The sequence below is a fragment of the Betta splendens genome, chromosome 9, assembly GCF_900634795.4.
Source record: "Betta splendens chromosome 9, fBetSpl5.4, whole genome shotgun sequence".
Taxonomy (NCBI): domain Eukaryota; kingdom Metazoa; phylum Chordata; class Actinopteri; order Anabantiformes; family Osphronemidae; genus Betta; species Betta splendens.
Window position 1 is genome coordinate 12,128,455 of NC_040889.2, and position 16,339 is coordinate 12,144,793.

Here is a 16,339-nt window from a genome sequence, read left to right on the forward strand (position 1 = left end):
ACGTAAATGATAAAATCCATGGTTTGGTTCTGGCCCGGTCCAGACACCGCCCACACATCCAGTCTGTTATATATGTGGGCTTTGCCTGCTGCAGGTTATGCAGAAAACTTGTTTGACCAGCGTGTGCCCGGGGCCAGCAGCTGCTTCGGGCTTACGACACACGCACGCGCACGCACTGCTTTCATAACAGCAGCTTAAACACGTGGGAGACATGTGAGTGGCTGCAGGCCGCAGGGGGGCGGGGCTTGACGCCTGCTCGCGCCCTTCACACGCTTTTAGCCCATACTGTAGTTATGAAAGCTGAATTAGTCCTGTATTTTCTATTCTAACTATTTCTGTACTTCTAATTAAGACAAAAAAACGTCAGCTCATCCTCCTGACGTAAGTGAACACATTTTACTCTGGCTTCAGTTTTTAATTAGCCAACAGGTGATAAACGTTCCTGCCCCTTAACCTTTCATTAATTGTCTTGTTTGCTAAAACTAAGGGTAAAGCTAACACGCCACGACTTCGAGCTTTATGTGCTTTATTAACACGTTAGCAGCCACCAGCAATAAGTGACAAGTGTTAATTAGCTAATTAACAAACGTGCTAACTAGCATCATCTACTAGCTTAGTTTGTGTAAACCCGTTTGTAGCTTTTGTATTCATATGAGGAACGTCACTGTGAATTTATATTTCATAATGTGTCGATAATAGTTCAGCTTCTTTGGTCATGACACGCGTGACTGTTGTACAGGGTCATTCACTGGCCTAGTTCCTGACTTTATCTTATTATTTCTTTTACACTAACTAGAAATTAGATGAATAGTCGAGGAGTTCAATGTTCTTCTAGAATGTGGACATGAATTAAAGTGAGGAAGACCAGAACCTTTAAGAAGGTGGTTTTCAAGCATTTAATAAGTACAGACAGAAAATCACAGCACAGCTGGAAATAAGATAAGATACAAACCTTTATTGATCATGTCCTCGTGTCATTCTCAAGGGTGGGATCAAACCAGCAGCCTTTGCATTCCAGGCTGACGCTCTACATATTAAGCTACTGTACCCTGTTAAGAAACACTGAGCAACAAACATATAAACCGAGGGTCACAAGACGATCCAGAGGTGGGAAGAGGAGCAAACACACCAGCAATGGTGAGTTTAAAGGAAAACGTCACCCATTTTCAGTGGGGGTTGACCAAAACGATCTCGGGTATTTAAGAATGAAGGAAAACTCAGATTCCTCCATATTTTCTATGCAGAGAAATGCGGAGAGAATCATTTATTCCTCTGCAAAAACCTCTGAAAAAAGGCCAGTTTTTAAAGGAGTCAGCATGATGTACTAGGGATAAAACTGCAACCAAATGTGCTGAGGTGGGAGAGTAAATGTTTTTTTCCACTGCCTTTTTATTTGTATTCTACTGCAACCATAATTAAACATTCAGGTTAAAAGCCTAATATTTCTTTGTTATGTATGAAATCGAATGCATAGCAAAGACCCAGCAAATGAGCACAAATCATGTGCTCTATCTCAATACTGGGATCAAAACGGACTTAGAGTAGCTGGAGAAAAACCTGACACACTTTACTGCACCTCACATTTCTGACCACACGAGGTCGCTGTGCAACTACAGTTGCGTTCTCCTGCTTCTTTGCAGAAGCGACACATGATTGTGGTTTGGCAACAGGCTCATCAGTGAGTCAAACTAGGGACACGCACTGGCCAGTTACCAACACTTATCTGTTAGTAACCAACAACCAGCCTGGGAAGCAAAGGGTCCCTGGTTCGATTCCCTATCTCACCTTGACCTCCTTCCTGCTCCCTGGGTGCTGCCCACTGTCTCTGCCAGGGGATGGGTTCAATGCAGAGTACGTACAGGATTTGTATATTACTAATTATTATCTGTAGGCAAATCAGCCTCAGGGAGTTTTAACATGCAGCAGGTCTCCTATATACCTTCCTATATACCGTTATAGGAGCAACACTGTCTATTTCAAGCCCTCGTCACTTGTGGCTTTTCTTTGCTGATGATCACAGTTGTTCCCTTGATTATCCTGGAACCACCTGCTGTCTTCATGTCTTGGGGCTCAGCTCAGTCTGGGATGACACAGACGTGGGACCTTCCCAGGCTTTTGGTCGTGTTTTGTGGTTCTTCGCTCAGTATGGGCTCTAGAACATTGGCCAAAACACTGTAACTGAGCTGGAAAATGAACCTCAGGAATGAAAGTTGACTTTTAAGGTGCATAAAGCGATTGTTATGTGGCTTTGTCAGATGCTGTGGAGCAGCTGTCGCTCCCTGTCACTTACCTTCATCAGTAACATCAGTATTTAAATGTTCACCCGTGGGAGCAATTAGGCTTAAATCCAGTCAGCGCAAAGCCTCCAATAGCAAGAATGTTTTAATTACATTCCAACGTGGAGACGAAGCCGCGGCAGCAAAGCTCGTCTTGTTCTCGTTCTCTCGACTTTTGTGGCGCCTGTCGTTCAGGAAGCACAAGAACACGGTGAATGCAGCTGATGTGACACTAGACTTGTGTGTTTAGATTGACAAAATCTGAAGTTGAAGCAACGCTGTTTACATTTACGTCCTGTACGTTGGCAGCTTTTTATAACTCACAGATAACGCTGGCTTGTTGATGCTTCGGGGCAAGGGTGCATTCGAGGTATTAGCTCAATTTAGAAAACGCAACAGCTGTCGACTTCCCGTCATTAAAATTCTGCCGCGCTTCAGACGTCGTAATGTGCTTCATTAATGGAAGTTCTTAAATATCACGTGGTGGCTTTTAAACCGCTGTGATGGATTAGCAAGGTTCACAAATTGCTCTTCAGAATAGATTAAATGACTTGTCATCGAAGTCACAGAAGGAGGAGAATGATCCATTTATCGTGTGCAGTAGCTCCTTCGCGTCTGCCTTCCGCTGGCTCTGCAGCGCTTTAAAGGAAAAACTGCGTTTGCTCTGGATCTGGCTTTGTTACATTCTTAGACTGTCAAGCACAAGTGTGTGTTTGGGTGCATCTGTTGTGTATCTGAAATAGTCTCTCATCTTGTCCTTACAAAGGAATGAGGAGTGCTGCAGGGTCAGAGCAGGGAGCAGGAGGGTCTGTAGGGGATCTGTGTGTGTGTGTGTGTGTGTGTGTGTGTGTGTGTGTGTGTGTGTGTGTGTGTGTGTGTGTGTGTGTGCGGCAAGACTGGGTGAAGGAGAAAATAGACTTTTCCATCTGTCTCCCAGTCCACCCTGCTGCCGACCCACTCTGGACACTCTGGTTGGCCTACGATCACATGATAAAGACGAAGCCTTAAAAAGTTGCGGCCGCCTGCCAGAGACCCCAGTCCTCCCAGTACGAGAGACACCAGCTGGTCTTGGTGTGGCTCTTCCTTATTTCTCCCTGGAAACCCTTCGAGGTAGCGTCATGTCCGACATTGAGGAAATTGTGGAAGAGTATGAGGAAGAGGAAGAGGAGGAAGAGGAGCATGATGATGAAGCAGAAGAGAAAGAAGAAACGAGTGGACATGAAGAGTTGAAGCCACGACCTAAGACGACCTACGTGCCCAACATCGCTCCTCCAAAGCTCCCCGATGGAGAGAAGGTAGACTTCGATGACCTCCACCGCAAGAGGCTGGAAAAGGACTTCAACGACCTCCAGTCGCTGATCGAGCTGCACTTCACCAACCGTCAGAAGGAGGAGGAGGAGCTGATCGCGCTGCGGAACCGGATCGAGCGGCGCCGCTCCGACCGGGCCGAGCAGCAGCGCGTCCGCGCCGAGCGCGAGCGCGAGCGCCAGGCGCGGCTGGCCGACGAGAGGGCGCGGCGCGAGGGCGAGGCCGCCAAGCAGCGCGCCGAGGAGGAGGCCAAGAAGAAGAAGATCTTCACCAACAAGTCCTTCGGCAGCTACCTGCAGAAGGTGGACCAGAAGAAGGGCAAGAAGCTGACGGCGCGGGAGGAGAAGAAGAAGGCGCTGCTGGAGCGCAGGAAGCCGCTCAACATCGACCACCTCAACCAGGAGAAGCTGGCGGAGAAGGCGCAGGAGCTGTGGCAGTGGCTCCACCAGCTGCACGCCGAGAAGTTCGAGCTGGGCGAGAAGCTCAAGAGGCAGAAGTACGACATCCACGTGCTGCGGAACAGAGTCAGCGACCACCAGCGGGGCTCCAAGACCTCCAAGAGCTCCCGCGGGGCCAAAGGCAAGTCCGGCTCCTGGAAGTAGGAGCCACAGGACGGCCAGGCTGCTCCGGACTATCTGAGTCGAGGGGTGGGGGGTGGAAGTCAATTAAACATCTTGAATGCTGTGCTTGTGTGTTGTTGTTGTGCCTTTGTCTCGCTGTGACGCTAGGCTAGTTTTCTTCTGCCGGTCTGACTTGTCTCAGTCTTCTTGCTTCCTCCGATGAGGCGTGGGTGTGAGCGGTGTGTTAAAGCGCAGCAGCTGTAGTCTAACAGCTGACGTTTGATGCAGCTAATTTAGTCCCGGACCGAGACCCTCGCCACGCGCCCGTAGTGGTTTGGGCAAAAAGGCCCCACTGTTGCCTGAAAGGTCAGGAGGTCACTGCTCCGTCCACGGCTCTGCTGGGAGGGCTTCAATCAGCAGGACCCAGCTGTTCCAGCCTTCACTCAGGGTCGTTACTGTACTGTATGTGTGAACCAGTCAGAAGGAGAGAATACAATAGTTAGAAAATGGCAAAAAAGCATGAGCAACTGCAAGATGTTCATTTCTTTAAAGATTTGTTCAGAATGAATTCATGTTTCTATAAATCAGCTTCATTTGGGCAGGTTTAATTTAAGTGTCAGCGGTTTTAAGGCGAGGATGAAATCCACGCTGGGAGGTGACGTGTCCACTAGGTGGCGCTGGAGCGTTGGTCTGTACCTGCAGCCTTTGCAGATGTTGCTAGAAAATGTGATTACACAACTAAATGTGTGCATACACACTAAACACTGGTGTCATTAAAGTGAGCAGCCGAAGCAGCCGATTAAGAGCAGCTCAATCTAATGAAGCTAATTAATTGACGTAGCCTAATGTCTGCCAGGTACCTCTGGTTTCCCCCCAGGCCTCAGTCATCGCGTTCACACGGAGGATTCCAGCGTGCAGCAGGAAAACGCGACAGTGAAGCGTGTGTCAGACGCCGACGCGGTGAAACGAAGCTTCCCTGCAGCTCCTGATCGTCAACGCCTCACTGCCGTCGTGTGACGAGCCGGTAAAGTGTAGGCTGGCGGGTTTCTATAGAGACCCCCCCCCCACTCCAACGCCTCAGGTGACAGGAGAGACCTCACAGCATCTGGACAGAGGGGTACATCCTGTACCTGTGTGTGTGTGTGTGTGTGTGTGTGTGTGTGTGTGTGTGTGTGTGTGTGTGTGTGTGTGTGTGTGTGTGTGTGTGTGTCTGCTCATTAGTAGCCAGCAGAGACTGGAGCGGATCGTGAGGGCTGCCTTATTGACAGCTCCTCGGCTGCGCTCTCATCTCTCTCCTGATTTGTTTGTCCATAGTTCATTTGTGTTTTAATTACGGTGATGCACTCGTGTATTGTCGCGCGTTGTTGTGCGCGTGTTTGCTCCCTCGGCTTTGCAACAATCTCCTCATGAAGCTCCAGGGTTTGAACTTGTAACAGCTGCTGTACTGAACCTTCGTAGGTTAAAGCTGAAGTGTAAATGTAAAGTTTCCACCTCCTCTTCAAGTTAATGGTGCGTTGGAGAATCTGAATACTGGTCCTGCTATTAGTCCCTTCAGCTGAAGTGTTTAACACAGTACTTATTAAATGAGCAGGGACCTGGCAAGTCAAGCAATCATCATTTAACTGCGATTCTTCATTGAATTACGCGTTTCTGCCGGTTAAAGGATCGTTGGGTTCACACTGTGCTGCCTCCTCCTCTGGGAGGCAGATGTTGTAACCAGCCTGGTTGTGGTCATGTTATTAGAAACGCACACGGCGAGTGAGGCGCCGGTGGGGGAAGCAGCTCAGCCGCTCGTCTGCGCTGCGGCCCCGCGGACGCCGGTGGATAAATCAGCCTGCCCCGGAGACGCCGCCGTTCCAGCTTATCTCCTCCCGTCGGCAAATTGAGGTGGGAGTTGGTGGCGGCCGAAGGTATAAAGGAGGCTTAGCCGGTCCGATAGGTCTTCCATCTCGGCGCCTCCTCGGCGTCTGCAGGTTTTCAGAGCTCGGGTCCTCGCGTCTAGGCTGGATGTCGCCGCGCGTCGTGCAGCCGAGGGCGCAGCGCTGCATCGGAGCACGTCTGCGCTGGAACACAGCTATTAGTGGAGCGAAGCGGTTCTTAACTGAGCCCTCGGCTTTGAAGTCTGAAGATGTGGTCTGTGCCCTGCTCGCTGGCCAGCTAACCATCCAGTGAAGGCAGTGTATGAACCGCTCACTGCAGACAGAAGGGAAGGCACACAGTCCATTACGTGCATTCCCCTTCATTAAAACATAAAGGGGAATGACCAAAACCTTCCACAACTATGACAGCATCAAGACACTGCAAACTGAATTTGAATAAATTGACTGAAGTGAACAGGACTGCTTGCTCTAATGCGTCCTACACGTGAGCAAGGTTGAAGGTGGAAGAAAAGTCAGAGATACTACTACTACTAGATGATTAGAGCTGAAGTGGCCTCAACCGGGCCTGATGCTTGGAGAGGCTGAGAGGCTCTTCCTCTTCATCGTGGTGGGTAGGTCAGCGCCACAGGGGGCACTCAGTCCAGGTCCGGACCCGGCGCTGCTTCTGATTGGTAGAGGAAGAGCGAAGCCTCCAGCCATGAAAAGGAGAGGAAGCTAAATCAGTGGCCCTTTACGTGTGCGGAGGACTCAGACTCCAGGAGTGTGGCCTCTCTCATCTCACACAGCATCACTATAAATACGGCAGCAGGTTATCTCTCAGCTCGCCGGCACTAACACATCGTGGGGACGCGTGTCAAAACAGTGAGTCAGCGCTGGAGCGTAGGAGCTGGTCATTCATAGAAAAGCGCCTCCGCTACAACGCTGACGTCTCACATCTGCTGGCTGGAGCCCCGGGTGCGTGGAAGCGGCCAATCAGACGCCGCGGGCTGATCGGACCCGCTGCCACGCCTCCGTTCGTCTTCTTGTGAATCGCCCGCGACGGCCGCATTCACATTCAGCCTCACGTCCTCTGCAGAGTCCCCGCTGTCGGTGGGGTGATTCATAGCGACTCCTCCACCTCTGTGCCCATGTAAATCACCCTGGTGTTATCCTGTGCCCCCGCTGGTGATGCCGGCGCTGCTCACACCTGCCGGAGACACAGCGTTTCATGTGTAACGTACATGAAGGAAGCAGATCACTTAAAGGAAGCTTCTGTGCGTATTTATTCATGTGTTGAGTGTTTCTGTCAAGACAAATCAGTTGAAGGAGGCCGGCTAATGAGAGAGGATTCCTGCGCTCTTACCCATGGGGTAAAACGTCTATTTATAGCCGCTTACATCAATATGAGTTCCCTCAGTGTCGCCTCCGTCTAATGCTTCGCAGAGCAGACCCTTCATCTCCGCTCTCCTGACTCCGCACACACAGGAGCTCGGTTTGAGACTGTCGCCGGTGGTTTAACGGCTGCTCAGACTGAGACTGAGACCTGGACCCAGACAGGAGCAGACCGTCGGTGTCAGACCGGAGTCGGGAGCGGGGCCAGTTGTTGTTGCTGCGGCGGGCGGACAGGCCGTGAGGCTGAACAGATGCTGCAGAGCTGTGGTGGGGTTAGATTCACCTTTAAGGCCAACCTCCACCAGGATGCAGGAACCCAGCGACTTTTTTAATGTCTACATGAGCCCGTGTAAACGTCCGTGAGGCTGTGACGGCTGTGACGTAACTCGCCCCTTCAACAGCAGCTGGTCTTAGAATAGAAGCAGGCGATACCTCGCTGTTTGAGGTGACCTCTGACCAGCGGTGCCACAGAAAATGGAGCAGAGCTGTGTGAGCCACAGTGCATTTAGCTGTGAAGCATCACCGCCTGGACAGTCAGAGCACAGCCGATGCAGATTAGCTCAGGACCGATCAGGACGAAGATCCGGGTGTCGTCACTCATAACAGGAAGCATCCTGTTTAGAGTCGCCGTCTTCTTTAGGTCGCCTCAACCTGTGTTCAGCTCCATCACTGAGACGGATCATTCCCCCAAATAATGACTAACGCTGCAGGTGCATTGTTGCCTGGAGCCGTGACGCCGGTCCAATCTCCAGCTAAGTCCTCCCACAGCGCTGGTGTTAAATGCGCATTCAGGAAGTGACAGCGCTCTAATTACATGCGTGTCCGCGTGGAGCTATTAGACTCCGACTAAAGATACAACTCCACTCTAAATATGGGTTTAGCATCCAGAGAGTGGGCCGCTCTCATCGCCAAGGAAACGAAGGCAACAGCCCCCTTTTGTGCGTTTCTGTCCAGCGTCACGGATCAAAGGGAAATTGTTGCATGTCACGCTACCACAAAGATCAGAATGTTCTCTTCATGTTTCACCATCAAACGGGTGCTGGATAAGGAAGATGGAGCCATTTTTAATTTGGTCTTAAAGGTCACGACAACAAAGAAGCACCAGCTCCGGTCTTTGTGTGGCTCAGTGGAGGGTTATCTAATCTAATATTTGCTGAAAGTTAGCACAGAGGCAGAAAGATGAGGCTACTTTACTTAACCAGCTCGAAATGTCACTAGAAGCTGCTGCTGTTTGTGGAGGAAGCAGCCGAAGCATCATCATCGTTCCTCCTTATTATGGTCTGAACCGTTACCAAAGAGAAACCAATGAATCCGAAGGAACCGTGATTAAACACTTTGATTTTATTGTAGTTAAAATACATATGAAACAGATACAATAAATGATATCCCAAATGTTGACTTTGAATCGATACAAAAGTTATCACAAACTGTACACGTTACACAATAGTTGCGTTGTTCTCGCTCGATACAGGTTCAACCGTTATGCAAACAATTACAGCTCCAAGCTCCAAGTCCTAGACACGGAAACGCTCCGGCTGCGGCTTCTTCACAACTAATACAGAACGTGTATGAACTTCACACGGTTGCTCGAATTGTCACCAAACAATAGAAATACACGGAGATGCCTCTTATTCCACAGGCGCACGACAACTTTTCAATATGTACACACAGCAAATATGTACAAATGCAAAGACGAGGCTCAAAACACGCTGACGTTACTCACATGTCCCTCGGGTAAAGAGGCGACAGGCATGCTACGATACAAGGACTCATCGGTGGCGTCAGGGCAGCAACGGGGGAAGTAAGCGTCAGGTAAGATAACAGTTCACAGCCGTTTCTATTTGCTAGCTTGGTTCTTATTAGTTTATTACTCAAATAAAAGGAGAAGCTGAGTCGGTGTTCGATGCATTGGAATCCATTTCATATGGCTTCATGGCAAACATCAACTGTGTGTGTGTGTGTGTGTGTGTGTGTGTGTGTGTGTGTGTGTGTGTGTGTGTGTGTGTGTGTGTGTGTGTGTGTGTTTTTTTCTTAAGCAGTGGCCACCGAGTCTTTTGCCCTCAGCGCTGCCTGTCAGGCTTCCGTCTCACATCTGCAATGCCTTGAAATTCAATCTGCCTCCTGAAATGATGTTCCTGATTTCAGCCAGTTTCCAATCAGCGAAATCAATTTTGTCTGTTATCAGCGACACATCCAGAAAAAGCAGCGAACAATGTTCCTTTTAAAGATTTGGTGCGAACTCGGTTAACGTTTCGAACTGATTTAAAAGTCATTATGGAGGCAGACAACATATTTTTACACTTACACTCACATTATTAACGTTCCGCTATTAATTTCTTTAACAGCGATATAGTTGCACCCAAGTCTGGATTAAAATGTGTGAAATGCTTGTGAATTTCCTTTTCCAGATAAAAACACAGTCTTTGTGTCTTTTCTTTGTGGACAGACTTAAATGGAACCAAAGCTTGACAGGCGGAGTTTAACAAACTGCCACATTGGACTCAAAGCTTTAATTACTGTTTTCCTCCTATTTTCTTAAGCACTGGCTCAATCACTCGCTCTGTATGTGCAGGACACTGTTAATTAGTTTACAGGAGAATCGCTCGTTAATTTTTTTTAAGGGCAGATTTATTTTATTTCGTAACGTTTCAAGTGTCCGACGTGGTTCAAAGCAACGCTGCTTCTGTGCTGTTCGCTAAGTGATGCCGGTAATTTGGGGATAAAGTCACTCAATTCAAACACACCTTCACTGATGCGATCGCGTCTCTGTACAAACCTGTCGGCTGCTACATGTTTCTGCTGTAGTTTCTCTACATATTTGCAGCTGATGGCTGGTTTCATGCGACGTAGCAGCTGTTTTTCTGCTGACGTGCTCGTTTCTCAGCGCTCACCGAGCCCTTGTCGACGCTCCCGTCTCAGCCCTGATTCCAACCTGATGCTTTGTTCATCGCGTTTTTCATTCTCGTGGCACTGAGCGGCGTAGCCCTTCAACTTTGTGCCAATTTCAAAATAAAACTAAGACTCTAACAAGGGCCAGAAGAATGGTGATTAACATACAGAGGCTGCTTAAGTTAACGACTAGACGCAGCGAGGCCCGCTCTCATGTTGTCCGTGTGCCCATGAAGCGGATGCGTAGCCAGCGCTGCAGAATCAGAACAACCCCAGGACAAACACTGTAGGAAATGCGTGGAGTGACTTCAGTTTTCACATGCTCAGGAGAGGCTCCGTGGGCCCGGACCGGGCGTCCGGACAGGCGGTGCCAGCGTCAGGGCGTCGGCGGCTGTCTGGGGGACGGACAGGAGCCCTGGCTCTCAAAGCTGGCTGCTCGTCCCGGGCCCTGCAGGGGAAAGCGCCGGTGAGCGGGGAGCGCGAGGAGCGCGAGGCTCAGACGACACACTGTGATCATGGGCCCGAAGCTCTTTGCCCTCCGCCTCACGTTTGGGTCGGGCTCCGTGAGATTGGCCGCTCGTAATTGAGAGTGTTTAAATGAATGCCTATGATCACAGTTTCACAAAAGCGTAAAATAGTTTTACCACTGAAAATGGGTAATCACCTGTTGTTTCCTACTCGGCGGGTGGGGAGAGGTTGTGGCAAGAGAGGAGAAAACATTGTAATGTGAAATATGAAACTGCATGACTGCCTTTTTATTTCCTAGCAACACAGAGTATGTAGGTAATAAACATGCTGCTGAGTGCAGGTGGACACAGGCGACTGCTGCTTTGCTATTAGCACGTTTCAGTGTGTCCGTAGCCTCATGTGGTTCCTGCTCAGCGCGGCGCTCGGGTGCCCTCCCATTACTGTCACACGCAGGCGCTTTCTAAAGCTACGGGGGGAAATGTGACCAAGAAGCACCGTACCTCTCCCAGAGCGTGCCAGTGCGTGATGGGCTTCCGCGGGTACGCCAGCATTTCGTTCCAGTGGTCTCGTCCGAGGCCCTCGGCGTCCGGCCCGGTGCGACACACGCCGATCACCTCGTTGTGTCCGACCCTGCTCAAGGTAAAACACGGGCGGTGACACGCATGCTGGAGCAGGACGCGGCAGGCTGCGTGCGGGGGGTCACATGCATCACTGCCACGAACAGCTAGGACTTGTAGGCCTAGGGTCAGAGGTCAAGGTGACCGAGACCTCCACAAAACACTCAGCATATCATAAATGTGTGACACTATGAGATTTTCTTCCACTTTCTTCTGATTTAGATTGTGGTGGTGAAAGGTCAAAGGTCACGTTCACAGCCCAAACCACCCTCAGCTGTGTCTGAGCCACGAGCGCTGGCGGCCGGCGCTGAGGTTGATGCTGACGATGACTGGTGGCGATGATGTCGCCTGGCGTCGGCTGTCATGACTCTGGCTGTGACACGTGTGGTGACTGCTCCACCAGCACAGCCAGGCAGAACATGTGCAGCTCGGTGAGTCGAGCGCTAACGCGTTTCATCACAGCGTGAGCGGAACTCACCGGTCGTAGTCCATCACCATGATGGACAGGCTGACTTGCTCCACGTTCTCCGGGGGGATGTCGAAGATGATGGCCTCGTTGTAAACCGGGTTGAGCGTGCTTTTCTTGGTGGTTGTTTTCCTCTTCTTCAACCTCCGTCCGTCACACACCAAGTAAACCTTCACGTACGGATCTGGAAACACGCATTCACAGACGGGTTCAGTCGTCCCTAATGCTAACTGCCGTCGCACTTCAACGGGCTGATGTGAGGCCTGTTAGCTGCTCTGCCGTCACCTGAGGAGCCTGTGATGTCCATGGCTTTGAGGTTCCTGCATTTGATGACCGTCAGGGTCATCCTGCCTGCTGTGGGGAGGTAGCACAGCGAGTACATGATCTCTCCCAGGTCGACGCTCTCCTGGACAACGAGAACAGGGACGGCACAGCGTTTAGGTGTTTGTGAACGAGGAAAGATTTTGTCGTTCTGCATATAAACATGTAATATTATTCACATCAGTCGTGGGATTTTACTCTCCTGCTCATAAACCATCAAAGGGTGATATGATCTGTCCCAATACCTGTTATGTAAGATCTAAATCGTTTAATAATCCTCAGTGATTTGTTTACAGTGGAAGTAAAGCTTGGTGACTGGAGTGCGAGTCATGTGTCGTCTCTTCAGTAGTGACCTGTGCTAAATGATGATTGGGGTTGGAGAGCTGGGGCAGACGTCTAATAACCTGATATCCCTGCTCTTTGTTGCTATAGGTGCACCTGTAGAGAGCGCGTGTGGGTGTTCGGCTGATGAACTGCATTTCCCCGAGCGCTTGAATTATGCAACGCGTCCCATCTGCCTCTGTGGCGGAACACAGTTGATGAACGCGGTGTTTCATGCTTCACGCGCACACCTGTCTCAAAGCAGAAGGTCCCACTCCCTGTGCGTGCACCCACTCACCGTGGTGGCTGCGTGGATGTCCTTCCACACCACCGCCTCCCTGGAGAGGTCCGAGAGCTCGAAGAGGTTGTCCACCACCACCTCGCCGATCATGTCGTGGCTGGTGAAGCGGTCGAAGTCGTAGACGCTGAAGTGCAGCTTGCGGTTGCAGAGCTCGTCGTAGGCCACGGGGAAACAGAAGGTCTCGTCGAACGTGGGGTTGAGGTTCTTGCGGTGGACGCGCGTCTGGAACTTCTTCTTCCTCTCCGGCAGCAGGTAGATCTTGACGTAGGGGTCGGAGGTGCCGGTGAAGTCCTTGGCGGGCAGCTCCAGGGCCGTGAGGATGGTCACCACCAGCGCCTGGTCCTCGTAGTCGTAGCGCAGCGAGAAGCTCAGCTTCCCGCATGTCTCCGCGGGCTCCCTGGCGCCGTCCTCCGAGTCCACGGACTTCTGCTTGTAGAGCTCCGGCTTGATCCTGCCGATGCTGACGGTGGAGGACTGGCGCAGGGGGACGGCGTCCATGCTGAAGTCCACGCTGGTGACGTTCATCTGACGGGGCAGGTGGCGCCGGAATGAGTTGTGCCTGTTGAAAAGGGAGCATCTGCTGAAGGTCTGAGTCTCTGTTATGACTAATGGTCTGTCAGCTTTGTCCACGCACACGGCGTGATAGCGTGGAGATCAGGGAACAAGCGCTGACCTAATGAAGGCACTCACATACGCGCTCTGATTTATTTTGGTGCAATTGTGCAGAAACATAAATATGTTCTGAGCCTGGACCTGCTGGAGAAGCCGTGTCAGCCACGAATGACTAAAACAACCCAACGAATCATCATGTCAAGGTTACTGTATATCGTCCTGGAGCCCTGAAAGCAGGACATGTGACCCCCATCCATCAGTTTGGAAATTGAAAATGCGTCTTGAGCGGTCAGAGCCGGGCTCTTATACAAATTACCTGAACGCCAGGAGCGGCTGTTAAGTTGCCGTCTTCTGATTGGCTGCGTTCGGTTGGCCAATCTCGTCACCTAGCAACTGGCCTTCCTCCTTTCTGACACTTAAACAATCACAGCAATCTGACAGCGACGGCACAAGTCATCCAGCTGTGGAGGCGCAGCTGAAGATTAAATAGTACACACAAGTATCGTAAACACGCTGTCGCCTGAAACGGGAAGCTCCCCGACGCCACGGTCACCTTCACGCTGGAGCACGAGGCGCTTCTCTACATGTGGAACCTCTCTTTGTTCTCTGGCATTAAACAACGCATTTTAACAGTTGTTAATAGAAATGACATTTCACTGTTTTCTGTGTTCGACAAGACTTAAAATAACATTTGAGTTCCATTTTTATGCTTAAAGGACATAATCAGTCGGCATCACTGTCAAAAAGAAGGTGGAGGGACTCAGAACGTAGGTGTTGCATCCCTGATGGGTGCGTGATTCATCAAGAGCTCGGGCTCAGTGTAATTTAATTAAGGGTACTAATGATAAGTCAGAGGAAGTGTCAATAACGCTGAGCACGACTGACTGGTGCGTCTCGCCAGAACCCGGCCTTCCACCGTGACAGCTCCCGCCCCGCAGCGCTGCTAATTACGGCCGCACCGCTTTAACCACAGCGCTGGGAAACAAAGAGACGCCGAGCTGATTGTTTCACGGCTGGGCTCGCTTCCCTCCGTTACCATAGCAGCCCGCACGCACAGATTATAGGCTTCGAACCGAGGCGGGCGCTCACGGGCGTCGGGACCAGGAGCCTCCGGGAGGCGGGCCGGCGGCTCCATTAAGACGTACGGTGGCGTCTCAAGGTCACCGCCGGGCCCTGACGCTCGGACATGAGCCAGAGCACCTCCAGGACAGAGGCCAGCGTCACCAGCTGTCAGCAGCGGCGGTGAGGGGGCGGGTACATGTGTGCAACAGCCTGCGAGACACAGGGAAGGGCGTAGGATGCCCTGGGTTCAGGTCAGGTACCTGGAGGACGAGGTGGGCTCCGTGGTCTGCCTCTGGATCTTAGCCTGCTGACTCAGCTTCTCCTTCAGGGCCGTCTGCACCTCCGCGGGGATGTCCGGGGATGTCTGGCTGATCTTCATGGCCGCCTCCAGCAGCTTCACGGAGCTCCGGCCGTTCACCTTCACCTCCGGGGGCCACTTCCTCTCCGCCTCCGCCTCTTTGCACTTGGCGACCGCCGGGGAGCCGGGCGGGGGCGCCTCGGGGAAGCCCACGTGGAGGCCATGCTCCGCGCTGGCCGACAGAGCCTTCCTCCTCCAAATGGGCCAGCACAGCTTCCAAAAGACAAAGAGAGAGACTACCAACAGGGCGAGGCCACAGAAACCCACGACCACAGCAAGGAGACTAATAGAGATGTCTACACGCAACCATGGAGAGACCAGCAGAGGATGACGGGAGGGGAGAAGCAAGCCAGGGACAAAATATGACAGACAAACGTGCAGGGGACAAAGAGAAAAGAGGAGAGAGAGCAAGCTGTAAGAAAGGGGGGGCAGCATATGCGTAGAACAGACCAGAACCAGAACCGGAGCCGGAGCCGGAGCCACAGGTGGCGGAGCTCCATCCGCTGCTCCCGCTCCTGCTCACATTCACAGCAAGTTTGCAGTCAAGCTCCAACTTACGCAAGACACTGAAATACTTAAAGCACGAGACGCACTCCCCGCCCGGTCTGTCGTCTACCTGTTGCTACCGGAGCCGCAGAAAGCAGCTCAGCGCGCCGGAACGCGGGGAACTGTGCGGCAAAGTTTCAGGGGAGAGACGCGGCTACGAACTAGCGCAAAGTGGCTGGTTGAGCGTTAAGGGGAGAAATACTTTGTTCCATTTACCTGCGTGTCCTTTACCTGGTATGTTGCTCTCCAGCGGAAATATATCCGAGCATTTGTCCCGGTCTACGTGTCCCGTCAGACAAAGTTCCGTGACGATCTGGAGCGCCCGCTGGCACAGGGTGATGCTGTCCTCCATTCGAGCGCTCATGTCTCTCCTGTTAAGCCATTGCACGCCGGAGGAGCCGGGGGGTTGGCGGTTCATTGGCGCAGCCTCGATGCGCTGCAGAGAACAGCGTGTCCACGGGAGGCGGCGGGGATGCGCGCTGCGCCCTCATCCAGACCCGGCGCGCAGCGAGGAGCGACTGGCCGGACGCGCCCGGTGCGCGCGCGCGCGTGCGTGCGTGCCTGCGTGCGACAGTGAGCGCCGGAGCCCAGCCCTCGCTGCGTCCAATGGCGATGCGCGCCGGAGACTGAGACCTGTTGGCTGTGGAGTGAGCTGCCGAGTTTCTGCAGTTTGTCCACGGGGGACGCAGGAGCGCCGGCTCCGTCCCCGCCCTCCGCCCAGCACACGGTGTCTCATTAGCCCCCGTCCCCCGACGCGCCCTTGAACCCGGTGACTCTGAGGAAGATACAGCGGAGGAGGCAGAGCCGACTGTCACCGTTTACTTGACTGCAGCCTTATTACATATACAGTATTACTGAATATTGAAGAAGTCAACAAGTGTCAAAGACCAAGTGTAAAACACCAAGAAATGGTTTGAAATACATTTCAACAGTCTATAAATCTGCACTTATCATCTTCCATCACATTTCGTACTGAGGCTCTT

At 51.8% G+C, this 16,339-nt stretch overlaps 2 protein-coding genes across 4 annotated transcripts; one reads left to right on the top strand and one right to left on the bottom strand.

The window, feature by feature from the left end:
- Positions 1-238: 238 nt before the first annotated feature.
- On the top strand, positions 239-4,268 carry tnnt2c (troponin T2c, cardiac). Its single transcript, XM_055511707.1, has 3 exons — positions 239-381; positions 986-1,137; positions 3,214-4,268. The coding sequence occupies exon 3, from the start codon at positions 3,395-3,397 to the stop codon at positions 4,184-4,186; it is 792 nt and encodes a 263-aa protein (XP_055367682.1). The 5' UTR covers positions 239-381; positions 986-1,137; positions 3,214-3,394; the 3' UTR covers positions 4,187-4,268.
- Positions 4,269-8,713: 4,445 nt separating this feature from the next.
- syt10 (synaptotagmin X) lies at positions 8,714-16,106 on the bottom strand. Of its 3 annotated transcripts, none has more exons than XM_055511706.1 (7): positions 15,573-16,106; positions 14,713-15,325; positions 12,776-13,337; positions 12,121-12,241; positions 11,848-12,019; positions 11,253-11,382; positions 8,714-10,732 (listed from the first exon to the last, which is right to left on the bottom strand). In XM_055511706.1, the coding sequence occupies exons 1-7, from the start codon at positions 15,772-15,774 to the stop codon at positions 10,661-10,663; spliced, it is 1,872 nt and encodes a 623-aa protein (XP_055367681.1). In that variant the 5' UTR covers positions 15,775-16,106; the 3' UTR covers positions 8,714-10,660. The 3 variants fall into 3 exon arrangements, with proteins under 3 accessions (XP_055367681.1, XP_029018756.1, XP_029018757.1); XM_029162923.3 differs by having other exon boundaries at positions 14,713-15,106; positions 15,573-16,097; XM_029162924.3 differs by having other exon boundaries at positions 14,713-15,106; positions 15,588-16,095.
- Between the last annotated feature and the right edge of the window lie 233 nt (positions 16,107-16,339).

Coding starts and splice junctions, on each gene's coding strand:
- syt10 (XM_055511706.1), bottom strand. CDS start 15,774: ATGAACCGCCAACCCCCCGGCTCCTCCGGCGTGCAATGGCTTAACAGG. Junction 15,326..15,572: donor ACCAGGTAAAGGACACGCAG/GTAAATGGAACA, acceptor GAATGTGAGCAG/GAGCGGGAGCAGCGGATGGA. Junction 12,242..12,775: donor ACATCCACGCAGCCACCACG/GTGAGTGGGTGC, acceptor CTCGTTGTCCAG/GAGAGCGTCGACCTGGGAGA.
- tnnt2c (XM_055511707.1), top strand. CDS start 3,395: ATGTCCGACATTGAGGAAATTGTGGAAGAGTATGAGGAAGAGGAAGAG.